At 40.5% G+C, this 17,482-nt stretch overlaps 1 protein-coding gene across 7 annotated transcripts in view; it reads right to left on the bottom strand.

Annotated features, from left to right (window-relative positions):
- Positions 1-17,482, bottom strand: part of PHF20 (PHD finger protein 20) — a 65,712-nt gene that overhangs the window by 5,755 nt on the left and 42,475 nt on the right. For 4 of the 7 annotated variants that reach the window (XM_027663965.1, XM_027663963.1, XM_027663961.1 and 1 more), the window contains 6 exons: positions 14,319-14,417; positions 13,561-13,722; positions 11,161-11,357; positions 5,956-6,055; positions 3,015-3,210; positions 133-532 (listed from right to left, as the gene is read on the bottom strand). In XM_027663965.1, the coding sequence (XP_027519766.1) occupies positions 133-532; positions 3,015-3,210; positions 5,956-6,055; positions 11,161-11,357; positions 13,561-13,722; positions 14,319-14,417 (1,154 nt within the window). The remainder of the gene's footprint in view (positions 1-132; positions 533-3,014; positions 3,211-5,955; positions 6,056-11,160; positions 11,358-13,560; positions 13,723-14,318; positions 14,418-17,482) is intronic. The other 3 variants (XM_027663964.1, XM_027663966.1, XM_027663962.1) reach the window with 1 other exon arrangement.

Raw genomic sequence — 17,482 nt, 5'->3', positions numbered from 1 at the left:
TACTGGCAACTTAACTTTAACAGCACAAGAAAAAACTTAATACAAACCAAATACTATTAAAAAAGGTAGAGGTTTGCTCTTTGCCAGGCAAACACATGCTCTTTGCAGAGAGGTCTATTTTAATACAAATACCTTAGAGTAATTGTGTTTGGATTCATTTTCCATCTTGCATATTTCTTGGTCCAGATTCCAGCCAAATCTCTCTGACAGGGCATCATCTCCATTTTCCCTTATTCTATTTACTCCATCATCCATGGCTGAACCTCTTGTTTCCACAACCAGCCTCTGCTCTATGGCAGGGTAGTAGGCCCGAGGCTTCTGGTAACAGTGTTCACTTGTAATGTAAGATTCCTCCACAGAAGGAATGGTTGAGGGCTTCTCAACTGTCCCATTCCAAGTTCTATAACTTGCTGTCTCCTCTTTGCAACAGTTTTCCTCAAAGTGAATGATGTGTTTTGTATGGATTTTTTCATCCACTGTGATGTGCTTCCACGGATGACACCAAAGCTTTAGGTCAGGATGCTCTTTATTTCTGTTCAAACAAAAAAAAGTACACCACCCATTTAAAGTGACTGAGTAAACTATCCTATTACACAAGGCAATCAAGTAAGAATATTTGAACCACTACATGTTAAGTCATCATAATCACTAAAAAATGCCCAAGTACTCTGAAATAACAGTTTCACTGACCTCAACTGTGTATGTTCCTACAATGTTCTGCTAGGTTCACTATTTTCATTTCTATAACGTGGTACATAGGTCAAATGTTGGCATTACGAAAAAATTTGAAAAGTAAGTTGCAAATAGACACATACAATTTCTCACCAATGTTGCCCTTGATGAACATTTTGCTTTTTACAAACAGCAGAAATTAATTTTAACTGGGATATTTTTAGTAAGGTATGGTACAACAACATACCATTGTTCCCTCCACCTATTCTGATAAAAAGTTTTATCTTAGTTGTTTTCAAGTTGACTAATATGTTATTTATTCCAGCAGAAGGGACAAATATACATATCACGTTACACAGATACAACTAACAAAAAATTTAGACTGAGCATTGTAACTGATGTTCTTCCACATGTGTGTCAGGCATCAAACCAGCAGTACAAGGAGAGCAAAGCAGAGCAAACTCTGACCCTACAGCACCTGCACTGGGCTGCACAGAGAGGGGGGGCTGCCCCAAAGCCCCCTCTCTGCTTCCTTGCAAAGATGGATGGACTTATTCCATTCAGCTGATCCCGCTTTTCCAGCTGCTCACCAAAGCACTCAACAACACACGAGCAGTTCACTTGTGAGGTAACTGCTCTCTCGCCCATCCTACAGCAGCTCAGGTTCTTCCATGTCTCTCAGAGGAAAGCACAGCACAGCTGCCAAGGACCTGCTCAGACACCTCCCAGCAGCACCTCTGCCTCCAGAGCCAGCACGGCAGGGATGATCTCCCTGGCTGCTCTCAGCCTTGCCTGCAAAACTGAGAGCCAGGGGATCACTCGCCAAAGCTTTCTGCTCTAGCTCCACTCATCTGCTACACTTAAGACACTGTTTTGCTCAGCAAAGAGCAAGGGATAACTTTACGGAAGACAGAGAATTGAAAAATGATGCACTAGTTACGTAAGGATGAAAATTCAAATGCTAATACTTGAGTAACCTTTTAACTCCTGCCTGCTGAAGGTTCTCCCTCCCATAGCACTGCCACTGTCACCTTGGATCCTTTGCCAACTCCTTGAAACACTGAGCAATGCTCTCCTAATAATTTCAGGCGGTTGTGAAATCATCTCCTCTAGATGGTAGATCTGCATCAACAATACAATAATTCTTTTAATTCAGTAATTTTTCAAATTGCCTCTGATTTATGTGATGACAAAGAAAACAGGGGCTGAAGCTTTTAACCAGATGATCCAAACAGGATTGCAGCCCACCTTTAACTAACCCAGGCCATTACACTGACTTCAGCATGGGAAAGAAAAGGAACAAAACCTGTAAAAAGCATCACGTACTTGTCCTGTGCTCCATACCTCAGCACTACATAAATCTCAATTCACAATCAGAAAATCAGAATTTGAAGTCTCACTCTTTAACAAAAGGCCCAAGGAGTGGCCTTATATTTATGTTCCAGTCTCCAAAGAGGGAAGGGATTACTTGCAGATCTGACTACAGGATCTCATAATGGAAAAGCAAAACCTTATGTTAAAATTGCTACTCTCTTGCTTCAAGCATTATTCCACTGTTTGAGCATTTCCAGTCCTGCCAGTGGACCTCCTGCATCACCACAGATAAGAGGAAAAGGTCTAAAGAACCCTGAAAGCACTAAAAGCTTTGCTTTCCAAATAGCTGCTGCTGTGCAATTTATCAACTAATAAATTATAACAATGGAATTCAATCAATTTAAAACTGCTGGATTTGAGTTAGAAAAAATTTTTTTCAGTCGTCACAACCTAAGGATGACTTTGAACAGGAAAAAGATGCAGAAAACTTGATTTTATACAAAGAAAATCAAGATTTATATAAATTATTATATTATTTTCTTCAGATATAGCTGTAATGACCTTTGCACAGAAATGAACCCCTGCAGGTTGCTGAAGGTGCATCTGCTCTCCCACTGCAGCAGAGCAACACACCACACCCAATAAAAACATCTGATTCCTGATGGAGAAGCTACGATTAGATTTACCAGAATGGAGAAGGTAAGTGCTGTAAGAATGTTGCCACAGGTTATACACCTATCCTCCTCTTCTTACTTCAATCTATTTAGGTGCTTCAGGAGAAGCTGCTGTTATTAGTTTTTTCCCTCTTTCTACTTTCCCCAACCCTTTTATACACGTGGTCAATTGACACTCAACACACTCCAATAGCTTTTAAGCAGCCAAGCCCTTTTCCAAGATCACATCAGCAATTCAAACTAAGTTATAAATCCACAAAGTAGCACAAACCTAAGTCTGAATTTGTGACTATTTTTCTACTTGCAATGTAATTCCCCCTGAGAAGGTGCCAGCAGGCACTGAAATGTGCTTACTGCAATATGCTCATCTTCAGCTGCAGTCCATGCAGCACCTCAATCACTCTCTGCACGTCCCCAAGCAGCTGGTGAGTGGCCACGATCTTCTTGGCATTCTGGTGGGAGTAATTTTCTTCCAAAAATGCTAAGCCATGCATATGACCATTGCTTAACCACTCCTTCTCATACCAATACTTTAAGCTGGACCTCTGACCTAAAGTGAGAGTAATGAGTGAGTTAAAATGAAGCATTAACTGTGGTATGTTAACATGACTGGTAGTAACTCTGATTATCTCCAAGCATTGCAAAAGCTTATTTGTTCTTACCAACAGCACCACTAAAGATCCTATAAAGGCAGACAAAACTCTGAAGAAATGAAGACCTTGTAAAGTGGGAACTCAAAAACCTCTGCCCAACTGTAAAACCATTCAGACCCCAAATTCCATCAAAGGACATCCAGCAACAAGCAGCTGCAGCTGAGGCAGAGAAAGGCATATTTTAGCAGGATATCACACTGTCTAGTCTAACCATGGTTATGACAAACCATGGTCTGAATGCAGGTCTCTGTAGACAGCAAAACACAGAAAAAGGCAGTGAACTTCCTTTCCCAGTGGTCTTATTTTTAAACATCACACATGTATTAGTACAGGTATTCAAAACTACATTTTAAAGGAACCAACGATGAGGTTCTGATGGAAAATCTCCTAAGTTAGGCTATTAATGATGGTAATTCTAGCTTAAGAGGTTGGAGTATCAACAACAACTGAAATGAAACGTTAAATGTGATAAATGCATCAGTAACTTAAGCTGCCAAAAATGGTATTAGCAGGAAAGAGTAGAACTGTAGATGCTTGCTAAATTGCAAACACACAAACAAATATGCAACAAAAGCTCCCCCACACCCTGTAAAATGTCCTGTTACAACAGATGTTCTCAGCAGACAGCTCAGCACCCTGAGAAACAGTCACTGCCCTACATAGAGCCCAGGCAGCAAGCCCCCAAACCCAGGGATAATGCTGGAGCACAGACTGAGAACAGCTCCCAAAAGCTCTCCAATAGACACAGGTCAATACTGACTGGAGGTTTCAGCAGTTAAGGAGAAACTAAAAAAAAGAAAAGAGTAAGGACAAGGGATGGCACCACAGAGGTGTTAAGCGGCATCAGAAATCAACCCAGGGAAGAAGGAATTTTCAAGGCTGTAACAGCTCAGCCCACACTGTACAAAGAAGGAAGGAACTCTCCCAGGTATGGTCAGGACCACACTGGAGATGTTCCTGACACACCTACATTAGCCCTCCTTCATTTATCTCTGCATTAGAGAAGCTGCCATCTGTAACAGAAAATAAAGTTCAGTCCAGAAGAATAAAATGGAGACTTTTAGAACTTCATGGTCAGCTGAACAACTGAGATGATGTGTACACTGAGGTAAAAAGCGCTCCCTTTTGAGGTGTATATGGTGTAGCTGGAATGAATCAGTTACATCATAAGCATCTTGATCATGATTAAGCAGGGGTAAATGTTAACCAATGTCTTAAAAATCCCACTTGACTCAAAGAGAATTGAGTAAAATAGCAGTTCGTACAGTTTTGAGACAAAATTACACCAAATTTGCTTTTATTTCCAGAAGCATAAGTGATGCTGTAGCACATCTCAGCAGTTTAGACTGGGGAAAGCTCCTAAAAAAGATTTTGCTGAATTGCCATGGCCAGTTTTAAAAGCCACTTCTTTGTAGATCCACAGAGCCTATTAGCTCATTTCAAGCCAAAAGCCGAGTCACTGAAATTGAGAAGCCATCAATGCAGTTAAAAAGTTGGACATTTTCCTTATTGAAAACAGAGGTAAAAATTAGGCTCCCCCAATGTAAATTTTAGAACCTTCAAAGGAACAGTTAATGATTAAATAAGCAAACTAAGCTGTAGTCAGTTTTTGCACAAAACCATTCTGATATTCAAGTGTGATGACAGTTTGCATGTGCATTTTAGTTACATTTAAAACTAACTTCAGTTGACACAAAGCAAAATATCTTGAAAACAAAGAGTTAAAATCCTAGAAGCAAAATACTGTAAAAAAATCCCTTAAATATACTGTTATCTGTGTAGTGAAATAGTTTAAAATTTAAGTGTGGCATGTCTTTCTTGCTGTGAGTACAAACATCAGTAAACCAACTACACAAATCCGTAAGTTAAGGTACAAAAGAGCTGTATCTTTCAACAACCAAAAAAATCTGAGATCACAATCCAGCTATGTATATAAACCAAAAGGGTCTTTTCACTAGGCCAGAGATCTATTTTCTTGCCATTTTTAAACATGGACTCAAGCAAGAACCTCATCTGTTTCCATTTTTATCGAGGCTTTGTAAACCATGGAGTAGGAAGTCAGAAAATATTCACCTAAGTGTAATTTTACCTGCTGTGGACCAAGGCATTTAAAAATACATTGTTAGGAGCAGGGAAAGTGTTGCTTAATCCCCTATGACTGTGTTCCCCCAGATAAATGCCAATACACAGGCTGTCTCAGGGGATGCAGCCAATGACAAGAGCCAGAGCTGCAGAGCCCTGTGCTGACTGATTATAAAGAACACAGAAGCCCAGCCTTGTTGGGGAAGAGATGCAGCCACATCCCCTGAGATGTGCCCTTGGGGACTCTTTGCTTCAGCTTCCTGAGTGCTTCTACACTCATTTGCCACAGCCAGACAGTGCAGTCCTTCTTACAGCAAAATGTGACAGATGGTCATCACAGTGAAAACATCCACTCCATTCCTGTCCAGCTGTAATTCCACAATATTGACTCATGGACATTCACAGAAATTAAACTTTCTGTAACTGAAAATTACCTATAGTGACAGACACAGCTACAGGAAAAATGGAGTTTAATCTTTGAGATATATATATATATATATATAAAAACTAGCAAATGTACTACATCTGTAAGAAGGATATGTAATCTTAAATTTCTGTACCTGGAGGATCTTGGCAAATATAGCAAGTATATTTCTCAGGTACATTATCTTCCAGCAAACCCATACAGACTCCATGCTGCCAGCACAAACACTCTTCACACTGTTCAAAGGCAAGAAGTGCACATTAACAGAAACGAAGGCCATGAGCTCAATACATCAATTAAGAGACACAGCATCTACATATTTTAAGACAAAAAGGTGTATTAAGACCCACACCCCACCTTCCAGTGACAAGCAAAGACATTAAAGAATCAGACTACAATAAAATCTGAGCCTTTCCCAGACATTTTTCATGTGTATTTCTGGAGAATGACAATTAAAAACTGAAAGCAGATATTCTGAAAGGTATAAAAACATTCCCTTTGGAGATGAAGATCTTTCACAGGATGCATGTGCACATAACCAGGACAGCAATCAGTATGCAATCAAGCTTTTTCCAGTGAAACAGATCTATTTTTCATTTAAAAAGCTTCCCCCTCAAATAGTAAACCACATTCAGTTACAAAATCCCAGAGACACTTATGTCACACAGGACTATCCAATATTATGCTTTACTGATTCTTGTAGCACTAACATTTTATCCATTTCAAAGGCAGCTCTACCAGCACAAACCTGCAGTGCAGATACAGCTGTACCAGCTTCAAAAGCTTCCAAAATCCTGCCAAGGGGGGGCATCATATTGGCAAAGATTGGACACAGTTTGGATCTATTCAGCACAGTTACACTACTGAAAATACAATTAGTGTTCTTAGAGCCACTGTTCTTAAACAGTTCTAGAGCAGGAAAAAACCTGTATTCACATGTTCTGTTTCTGTTATTTTCTCCCCCCTCCCATATCTTCACAGGAGACAAAATTCGACTGCAGCCTACAGACCACTGAAACACGGAATAAAACCCCTACATATTAAGTCAATTTTGATTTGAAACTGTGATGTCAGTTCAAAATCACTGTTTTCCCAAGCAGTGAGATTTATTTCTTAGAGCATGAGCCAAAAGCCTAATGCAGGGGTCTCGTTAATGTTGGTGGAGGATTCTAATATGAGCTAAAACACACCCCATCAGCAACTGCAAGCAACCTCAGCTGCTGCTCCTCACTGACCTACAAAGATGCCAACTTGCTAAACACCTCATCTGTGTTCAACACCACTTTTATTAATGCTCTTCTTATCTGCTGCCATTCCTCAAGGTAGGAGGGACAGAAAGAGACAACCAGGTTCTGAATACTGCATTAAATGAGTGGCCCAGGGGTGGAAGAAATAGAAGCCCTGGGAAGAGAGAACGCAAAAGGTTGTAAAGAAACAGGTTTCTGAAGGATGGGACCAATAATGTTTTGCCTTACAAAATGGGTGAACAGTCCTAAAGCAATAAGGAGTTGTTTTCAAAAAAGGCAGAGACACCATCCTACTTTCACGAAGGTGATTATTAGAGCCAGAAAAAGGTGTTCTAAAACAAAGAAAATGGATTGAGAAAAACAGACTATGCTAAAAACAAGAAGTGAGCTCCTGGTTCTAGTTACACCTGCATCCAGTAAATCATGCCATATTGCACAGGACTGCACTCCGTGATTTTCCAGGCAATTTTGCCCAGAACTCCAGTGAAGCATCCCACCTTTTTTTTACTTTACTCAACTGATATTTAAGTATGTACCCCACCAGGGCACAGGTCCTCCATTTACCTGCAGGTTCTATTGCACAGCATGGCTGGCCAGGCTCCAGGCTCCTGCTGGCACACACGCTGCAGGGAAGCTACCCCTGCCCAGGCAGTAGCAGGGAGATTCAAAGCACACCAAGTAGGAAATTTGGAAGAGAAAAACATGCAGTGCTGTGCAAAAATATTTCAATCGAAATTCAAGTAACAACAGAAATAACTGAACACAAATGTGAATGTGAAAAGCAGCTTTTCACATTCCTGAACAAATACATCCCAAGTCCATTTACTTCCATCACTCGAGGCCACCAAACCCAGCCCCAGAATTCTCTGCATCATACACATCATACACAAACACACCCATGTTCAGGTATAAAGACCAAAAAGAAGGGACAACAACAGTCTGTCTGGACTGGTTTGGGCCTCACCATGAAAAGGGAGTACTGTGCCTCCAGAGGGAACACAGGGCAATGCTACTCAGCTGCTTTACACAGGCTCCAGAAATGGAATCTAGTAACCTCCTTCCAGAGTTACAGAGACTGGGAAAAAGAGCACTGACCAACAACAGATTGGGGTTTTTATACCTGATTTAACTTCTACTACCTGAAGCAGGTACTTCCATAAATGCAGACCCAGAGTTCTGCACCCTGGTGCAATACCTGACGTTCTTATGCACAAATTGCTCAAGACAATTAATTTAGGCAAGTTCAGGATAAAGAAAGTTTATATAAAATCTCTAAGTGGAACTGGGGGGGGGGAGGTGTATTAGTTTAAATACCTAAATGGAACCAACTCCCATTTTAAATGTGTATGAGTTTCATTAAGCCTTAATTGTCCCTAATCTTTCAGGGAAAATAAGGTGCTTGTGTTTAAAATTAACATTTTCCCCCATTATTTCTAAATTTGGCACATTCGTGGAAATGAGCACAGCTCACTGAGAAAATGACTTTTCATTCTCCCTCTTGTAAGAGAGGAGGGGATCCATGTATCCTGGGAGAAATGAACTTCCAGCCACATGCATGAAGAAGCTGCCCTGGTTCCTAACTCTGATCCCAAGTCCAGGCAGATGGGTACACAGCCTGCTCAAGCAGGTACCCCAGGTGCCAGCACATTTCAGTCAGAATAATAAAGCACGGGAAAAATAAACATCCCACCAAGGGAGAAAAGTGCAAAGAAGGACAGTATTCTTCTGAAACCCCATGCCTGAGCAAAATGACCTATCTTCAGAAAGAAAGGACTAATCTAAATCCAAGTTCCTTAAGGCAGACAGCTCTGAATTCATTTTCCAAGTGTCAGATTGAAGTGTGAGTGGAAAATAGGGAAGAAATCTTTCTTAATTACAAAGTTATGACAACTACATGAGATTCTCGCTCTATAAAGCCAAAGGGAAGTGTCAATCTTGGCACTCCACCTCTGAAAAGCTGAAAATAGGTTCCCCTTGTGATAATTCCACGGTTGTATAACATAGCAGCTTTGCTTTGTATTACTGCTCTGTTCTTAAAAAGAGTAAACTCAGGCATTTCTACATCAACAGACAACCAGACTGTTCAAAACATTTTCCCAAAAATACAGGCTGACAAAGCTGTGGAGAGGACAGCATTTGCTTCCTTAAGCAAACAACCTAACCCTAACCTGCACCCCCATCTCAGCCCCACAAAATCTTGTGACCACCTCTTTGCTTCCCAATTCCTATTGCCTCAATCCCCACAATGAATGCAGGTACTCACCACACTGTCCATCTGCATCTCTTTTCCAGAGAGAATAACCTGCTCTCCCAGCCAATTCTTTCATAAAACAATTGAAGTGTTTAAAACTTTGCAAGATGCTCAAAAAAAACCCCAAACTAGTTCAACCTAGAAAGCCAATCTTAGAAGCAGCCCACAGAACATTCCAGGAAAGCTTTCCATAGGCTGTGTCCTGAGCCAGCTCACAGTTCCCTACATTCTGCAACCCTGACCTAGTGTTGAACTAAGTTTTCCCAGAAAATTAAAACACAAAGAGGTAGTCTGGAGTATAAAGTCATTTCAGAAAACATCCACCCCCTTTATTCCCCACTGTCAGACTCCTTTTCTCCCGTACACTCAGATTTACTTCAATCTGCCCATCACTGCACTCTCCCCTCCCAATTCACAAGGAACTTTTTGCCCTGCATGTCAGCATCCAACACTCACACAGAGGTGTGCATCAAAGTGAAATCACCACTAAGAGACAAAGTATCACACCTTCCCCAGCAAACCTCCATGAAATCGCATGCAAGGCCAGAGAAAACTCCCCAGTCAAGGCAGCTGTTCCACTCCACTGTTAAGGACACACATCAAACTGAGCTGCATTAGCCAGCACTGTTAAAAATTTTTAAAATTAGGCTGTTGATGTTCAGGGCAAAAAAGGTGTTTCTACTGTTCTTTTGCAGAAGTCAAGAATTCTTCACACTGCAACTTGAGCAGTGCTCCCCTCTTCACCTTAACACTTTTCTGCCTCCATTCAAGCAAAGTCTACCAAAACATCAGCAGCAGTTGTGAAGTCAGTTTAGCTCAGCTTCTGTCTTCCCTCCTAGTTCCAAACTGCCAAAGAGAAATGCAGTTCACAGAACAGGCCAAGAACTGTACCAGTAAGGGGTTCTGTAAAGTGGATTTCAAGCTTCGCAAAAGTTAGGAACAATGCCTGGGAAAGTGACTTCAAAAGCTGCAGATGAGGAGTGAGGTTCATGTGCCAAAAAAATATTTCTGAAGTTAGTGTTAGTGTCATGCCATATCCTTTCACAAATAAACCTCAAAAGAATGCAGTAATTACCTCAAAGGCTATACTACTGACACTTTGAATTGGAGGCCCACACAAGAAAAAGGTACTCTAGATAGGAAGGGTGGGAGCCTCTTAAAAAAAAAAAACCAAAACAAAAAAACCCTAAACACCCAAAACCAACTAACTTCTTCAGGAAACTCATCTCTTCAGAAGGGCAACTACAAAAAGCTTGTCATCTTCGTTCAAGAGCATCACACACTTAAGTTCCTGCATATGCTGCTTCTGAAACTCATGGGGAATTAGCAATGTGGACCAGCTCATGTAAGGAGCAATGGCAAAATTAGAGAAAAAAAATGAAGTTGATCTGTTTGACTTCGCTATTTGAAACTGAGAGGAACTGGGTGTGACGGTTCAAAGCAGCTCTGTATGGAATTATTTCCTGACAATTTACAAACATCTCAAAAAGTAAAAGTAAAATAGGCAGGGCACTTCCAAAGAGGTTTTTACCAACAGTCTTAAGCAGAAGAGATAATAGAAGCTGCTCTGAGTTTTCTGAGAAGCTGGTTTAAAAATAGTGCCTATATGTGGAATGGACAGATGGCCTTTCGAAGATTAGGAACTAAGAATTTGCTAACTACTGCAGAATGGACAAGTGCAGCTCTGCTTCAAAGCAAAACATTCCAGTAATTACTTTTTTTTTCCTTCAGCCTATCTGGAGAATTGTACGTTCCAGTCAAACCTCTTGCCAGGAAGAAAAAAAAAACCAACCACCAACAAATGCTTTTCCACTGACATGAGCATTTACCCTCCAATTCGTACCTGAATCATGAAGTCATTTTCTTCTTTTACTTCACAAACACACCGAACAATCTCAAAATCACTTTCTTCAACTTCTTCATCAGGGTTGGTGGTTACATCAACATCCTGACTGCAGTCGTCGTCACTCCAAAGCAAGCTATCCATAGATGACTCACTCAGGGTGTCATCCTCTGCACAAGAAGTATTTATATAAAATCCTAAGTGATTACAAAAAAGGTCAAACGACCCTCAAGATCTCATCCCAAGTATGCAGATATACATTCCTACAAGTATGAGTTCACAGTGTCATTTAAGGAACATCAAAATTTAACTCTTTATTGAAGGTTACTACATCATGAAGTTTCATATTTTCATTAAGTTGGAATATTTTTAAGGAGCTATTAACAGCTTCTGTCATTAAAATGGTAAGTTCAGCATACAGTGTCTCAAACCAAAGGCCCAAACTCTCTTTAGACAGGTAAGTATAATAAACAAAACCAGGCTTGTACATTCAAATAGGATTCATACTAGTTGCTGCAATTTGTGCAGAATTGTGATTTGGCACTTTTAGTGTAGAGCTCCCAAAAAGCAGTAAGAGGGTTCTGTTTTATGAACCATTTAATCTCACAAAGTGATGTCTTCGTGACAGAAACATTGAGTCCAATACAGAATTTAATCCTGCTTCAGAAATTATTATTTTCATTTAGTCTCCTGTTTAGGATCAACTCATGGGCAGTGCATAGCCCAAGGTATTCTTCCAGAATGCATTCACACTACTTAGCCAAAGCATTAATGCATCTCTGGATTGAATAAAACTGCCAAGAAAATCTTTACTGAAAGAGCAGGTTAAATTGAGATCCTTATCTCAATAATATTAATCAATGTCTGCATCTTCCTTGGGGATAGAATGGGAGGATTGGAGGAAGAAGACAAGGATTTTAATTATTTGGAAATAATCTAATGAGTTGGAGGGGAGTGGAAGATGAAAACTTTAGTCACTCTTAAGTAAGGTTGTGGGGTCTCACCTATGGTGGGTAGAACTATTTTCATCACTTAGCTCACAGAATGCAAAACCAGAACCACCAGTCTGTGGTATAAACTACATCTTTTGGAGAAACATCTGTTCTCAAATTAAAGGGGCTGAGAACCCAATACAATAGTTGCAAAGTTTCATTCCAGCTCTGAGCTGGGACACTCCCAAGGTGCTCTGAAGTGACAGGTCAGGCACACTGCACCGCCACACTGCACAGGACTTTCACTTCTACTTACACCACACTTTATCTAGGCACAGCTTTTATTGGTGGTACAACTTCTGCAGATGCAAAAAGCAGCAAAGCAATTGTGATAAGGATGAAATTAAAACCATTTCCAATATTTCCCACCACTTTCAATGTCTATGAATTGATCAAAAGAAGTCTGGGCAACTGATGGCCAAGTTACTGTATGTTCTATGGTTGATATAGTCTGAAAACACAACTGCTCAGACTTGCAGAATGCGTTTCGAGACATTACCACCAAATGCACTTCAGCAGTTTTTAACGTTTCCTGTTTTGCCTATGTAGTGGAATTAACTGAAGTTAATTTTTAGTTTTGCCTAATGCCAAACAATGAGAGTTGTGTCCAAAAAAATAATCAAATAGTCCTTCACAGTCCAGCTGTACAATAAGGAATTTAAGATTCTTGTACATCATCAAGTTGTCATACATTTCCTATTTCCTCTAATTTGTGAGCTTTAAGAACAAGAGAGAGAACAAAATGTTTGCTGTATTTTTAGTGTACCATCTTGTGACAGTAAATAGTAATTTGGACCAAGATATTAGGATTATGAAAGTTGGAACACAGCAGCCACATTTTTATGACTTCTGTGTACGAAGTACTGTGAAGACACCAATAAACACCTACTCAATAAACAGCTACCCAAGAGCTCCTCATTAGGAAGCTCAGAGTCATTATGACCGGTATCACAGTGTATCTACACAACTACACACCACCACACCCAGTGGTCTCTCAAACACAGCACATTCTGTAGCAAACTTGCAAAGCACCCATTTTTAACTTTCAAGGAGCTCTCACTTTGTAGAAACCTTTCAAAATATGAAAAATGTAATTACGAAGTTTGAACATGGTTATTTTAGAGTTAATAAGGTGATGCAAAAAACGCAAAATTAATCTGATTACTAAAATAAGGGCAACAGTCTTAAGGTGTATATGAAGGAAAAGTCAAAGCAAAAAGCAGCAACATCATCTGGCAAAATAGTGGGTCCAGCTTCGTCAGGCAGGGACAAGGAAACACACACAGTGCTGTGTAAGAACAGCCAAATTCACACCATAAGAACTAGTGTTCAAGTATGCTAGTGCAGCTCACATATTTACTAGCAACAAAAGGCAGAACCAGCAAGACAGAGAGGAGAGTCATCTCACCATTTGCTTTTGATTTTCCCCTGTGCTGTCCAGAATCAGCACACTGCAGAGGTGTGCTTGGGTGGGCAGATGATTTATTTGAAGAAACAGATTTTGTGACAACTGATTTTTCAGGAGAAAGTTCCTGTGAGACATCTGTGTTTTCCCCAACGCTGGAATACCCTGTAAAATTGTAAGAAGTGTTAACAGTAGAAATCTGTGGTCAAGAAAAGCTGACAGAAGAACAGCCCCATGCACACCCACAGCAGGCACATCCAGTCACTGAGCCCGTCCCCACTCGATGTGCTGGGGCTCCAGGACTACACAGTGCTGCAGGAAGCTGGGCAAGCTTTCCACAGGCAAGAAAGTTTTTGTCTGAAACAGAAAATTTTAAGCTGTTCAGTCACTGTTCACTGCTGACAGAAGCAAGAAAGGTTTTAAGTGACGACCCTTTCCAGCCCAACTAGCCCTCAGGGTGAGCAGGTGTACAAATGCTTTTGCTTTACAGGCACTTCCACACAAGCACTGTTGGCTGGAGACCTGCCCCTCACATCCCACTGCTACTCACACAGGCTACACACATTCCCTAATCCCACGGACTTCAAAGTGGACAGATCATGCTAACCACAATTTAAAATTAACCAGTTAAGAAAATCAGAGCTAACATATTAGTGAAGAAAGCAGTCTGAACTGCAATGCCTGCTCTTGAGTGAGCTAGACTGGGTAACAAAACAAAATAATAGAGTCATTTTCATCTACAGAAGAAAAATGAGCGTTACCAGGTTTAGATCTCTTTTTCTTTTTTTTCTTTTTCTTTGACTTGGATCTTCCATAGTCTTTGGATTTTCTTTCTTTGTTCTTCTCATGTTCTTTAACACCTAAAATTAGAAAATATTGCAAATTAATTTTTAAATATATACATTAATTTTTAAATATATACATTTAAATATATACATTATATACTTATAAAGACCTCCACAATTTCTTTGGACAATCAAGGCCATTTCACTGCAAAAAACCCAAGAAAATTTATTTGTAAGAACTTCCAGTTCTCAACTGGAATGGTGTATTTTAAAGTTCTAATTTGATTGTCCCATAGCAAAATTAGAATATCATTTGAGAGAAATCAATTGTACAGCAGTGCCCATTTATTATTTACACGCTTCAGAAAATTATAAAAAAAGAAGAGGATTTATTATATCCACTTCCTAAATTATTATGAACATTTCAGTACCATTGTAACAGAAGCCTGACAAGAACAAAACCCCATCCCCCCAACTTCAGTTCAGTTCCTCAGTCAAATATTTTGTTTTCATTGCAAATTGAGTAACAACTAGTTCAAGTGGCTTTAATTACTATTCTCTCAACATCTGTTCTCCATCCTATTTTATGGGATGTGTTTGAGTGTCAGTGCCGCCAACCTCAAGGCGCGGTACCAGAGCACGCGCAGCGCCGCATAACCGTGCTGAGAGGTCGTGGGCACAAATCCTTGCATTCCAGATCCCAGTCTGTCTACAACTTCTGTCCTTCAGATTTAGGACTCTGCAGCAGAATATCCAGATACTTACACAGCTCCTTAAGTAAATTATCCTGACTCAGCTCCGGTGCAATCAACACCTGCTATGGAGGGCTGCCTTGCACCTCAGAATGGCTCTGCTCTCAGAGAGCTTGGCTGATTGAGCCACTCACCCTCCTATTCACAAACTTATTTCAATTTCTGGTGATGGATAGCAGAATAAGCACCTAAAGACACTTTATACTGTAAAAAATCTCCTGCACAAACCATTTAAGCTGGTCTGTAACCACTTATGAAGCAAACCAGCAGTACCCATGTATTATGTCACCCTCTTTCATACATGCCAATAGCAAACTGCCCAATTCACTGGCTGTGTGTTTATGGCACAAACAGCTGAGAAACTCCAAATATCAGCCATGTTTATCAACTGGGATGCAGGAGACATGCTCAGGAGAGTCTTTAGCCCCACACCTCCCTATCCTCTTAGTCCTTGATTGTCTCCTGCTCCTCTGCCCCTGCTGTGCCTCTCCTGGCACGTGGGCAGTGATGGTCTCAGTGCCACATCAGCTGCTGCCCTGATGGCAGCTGGCCACCCCAGTCACCTGTCCTCCAAGGGCAGTAGGACTGGCAGCACAAAAGCCATCTTCCTCCCCCCTCCGTGGCTGCTGAGGGGGTTATTTAAGTGTCAGTACAACTTCCTTCTTACTTTCCTCTGTCCTCATATCTCCTGTTCTTCCAACGCTCAAGATCCTCCGGGTACCATTCCCTTCTCCCTGCTCACAGGGATGCAAGAAGTTCTGCCATTTTATTCTTCCAGAAGGGCAAACAGAGAATAACTGAGCTTAACAGAAGCAGGAAAACTGTGCTTCCTTTTGTTTGGGAACTGACATTCACATGGTCAAATCACTGGATTTGTTTTAAGATATCCAAGAGCACAGAGTAAGCTGCCTCAGTCACTGTGAATATATCCATCATAAATATGACAGAAATTGTCACTTTGTTCCACACTTTTCCCCCTTGAGCTAACCTGTATGTCTTAAAATCTGAAAAAATCTAAGTATTTGCAAATTTCTGTGTACACCTGTCTTCTGACTGCACACCACAGTTAATGCATGCTCCCTGAAAAAAAAAAATCTGCAAAGAACAAATATTCAAGTGTTATACCAGGGCCTTCCAAAAACTGTGTACTGAAGAATCTTGTTGTCTTAAACTTTCTCACAAGCACTCTAAAGCGTAATGAATTCTTACTGACCCAAGACCAGATAGGGAGACTGTCTAGGTTAGGAGCATCCTCACAGGTTTGTGTGATCAAACAGAATGATCAACTGCCTTGTATAATCCTAAAAATGAAGCTACATTTTCAATAACTACATTTTTAAAAGCTTTGGGGTTTTTTTTTTGCAAAAACATAAAACTTCAACTTCCTTGAATGGCAGAGGTTCATGAGGACCAGGATGAGTACTCATCATCCTCCACTACGTGAAAGTTCATTCTAATCTTCAAATACCACACTCCCTAGGAAGACGTGTCCCACTGAGTCAGAACAGCGAGGAGACTGAGGGATCTCAGTCAGGCCTTCCTACAAGAGTGGGCAGCAAAAGATGCCCAAGCACAAAGAGAAGTGCCAGGCACTGCCTCACTGCTATGATGAACAGAACAACACACAGACAGGCAGCGAAGGTGAAGATCTCCAGGACACAGATCATCTGTTAGAGACAGAATAGTCTAAGCTCAGAGTTTGTGTTTTCCTCATCACCGTGACTCAAATTCTCACCATATATCTGAAAGTGGTGATGTAGTAAATCCAGAGGTACCTGGAAATTATATATTATTTATATACATATAAAGTATTTTAACATATGTATTGTTTCTGTGCACGTGTGTGCACACACATCCCCCCATCCACTGTATGGTTGTCACCCACCTATACTAGAGCAGGTTCAGTATAAACATGCTATAACAAATGCTATTAAAAAAACCACCCCTAACAAAATAAAACACCCCAGGTCACTGCGCCCCATGCCCACCACATCCCCCCCTTTTACGTTTAGGTATCTCAATAAGTACAGGATTACTTAAAACATTTAATGTTTTGGACAGTCAAGAGTTTAACAGCATTAAGACCCACATATCAAACAGCAAAAATAAGCAATAACCTTTTCATGCCCTTTAATACTTCAAGTACTTTTTACATGTTAAAGATATTACCCACTGACTGGGAAGAATAAACCCCAATGAAGACAGCAAGAAAAGTCACCAAATGACAGTGAAACAGCACTGCTTACATTTCATACCGTACATTTATACAAAATTACTCTCTCTAAAAGCAGGTACACAGAACATGTGCTATCAACATTATCAGTTCCTTACAATGCTTAAAAGTTTTCCAAGACTTTCCAAGTTTAACTCTGCATGTTAAACCCAAAG

This window comes from Corapipo altera, unplaced genomic scaffold, assembly GCF_003945725.1.
Source record: "Corapipo altera isolate COAL_440 unplaced genomic scaffold, ASM394572v1 110, whole genome shotgun sequence".
Lineage (NCBI taxonomy): Eukaryota > Metazoa > Chordata > Aves > Passeriformes > Pipridae > Corapipo > Corapipo altera.
Note: the sequence above shows the minus strand (reverse complement) of the source record. Positions and strands in the feature narration are given on the sequence as shown.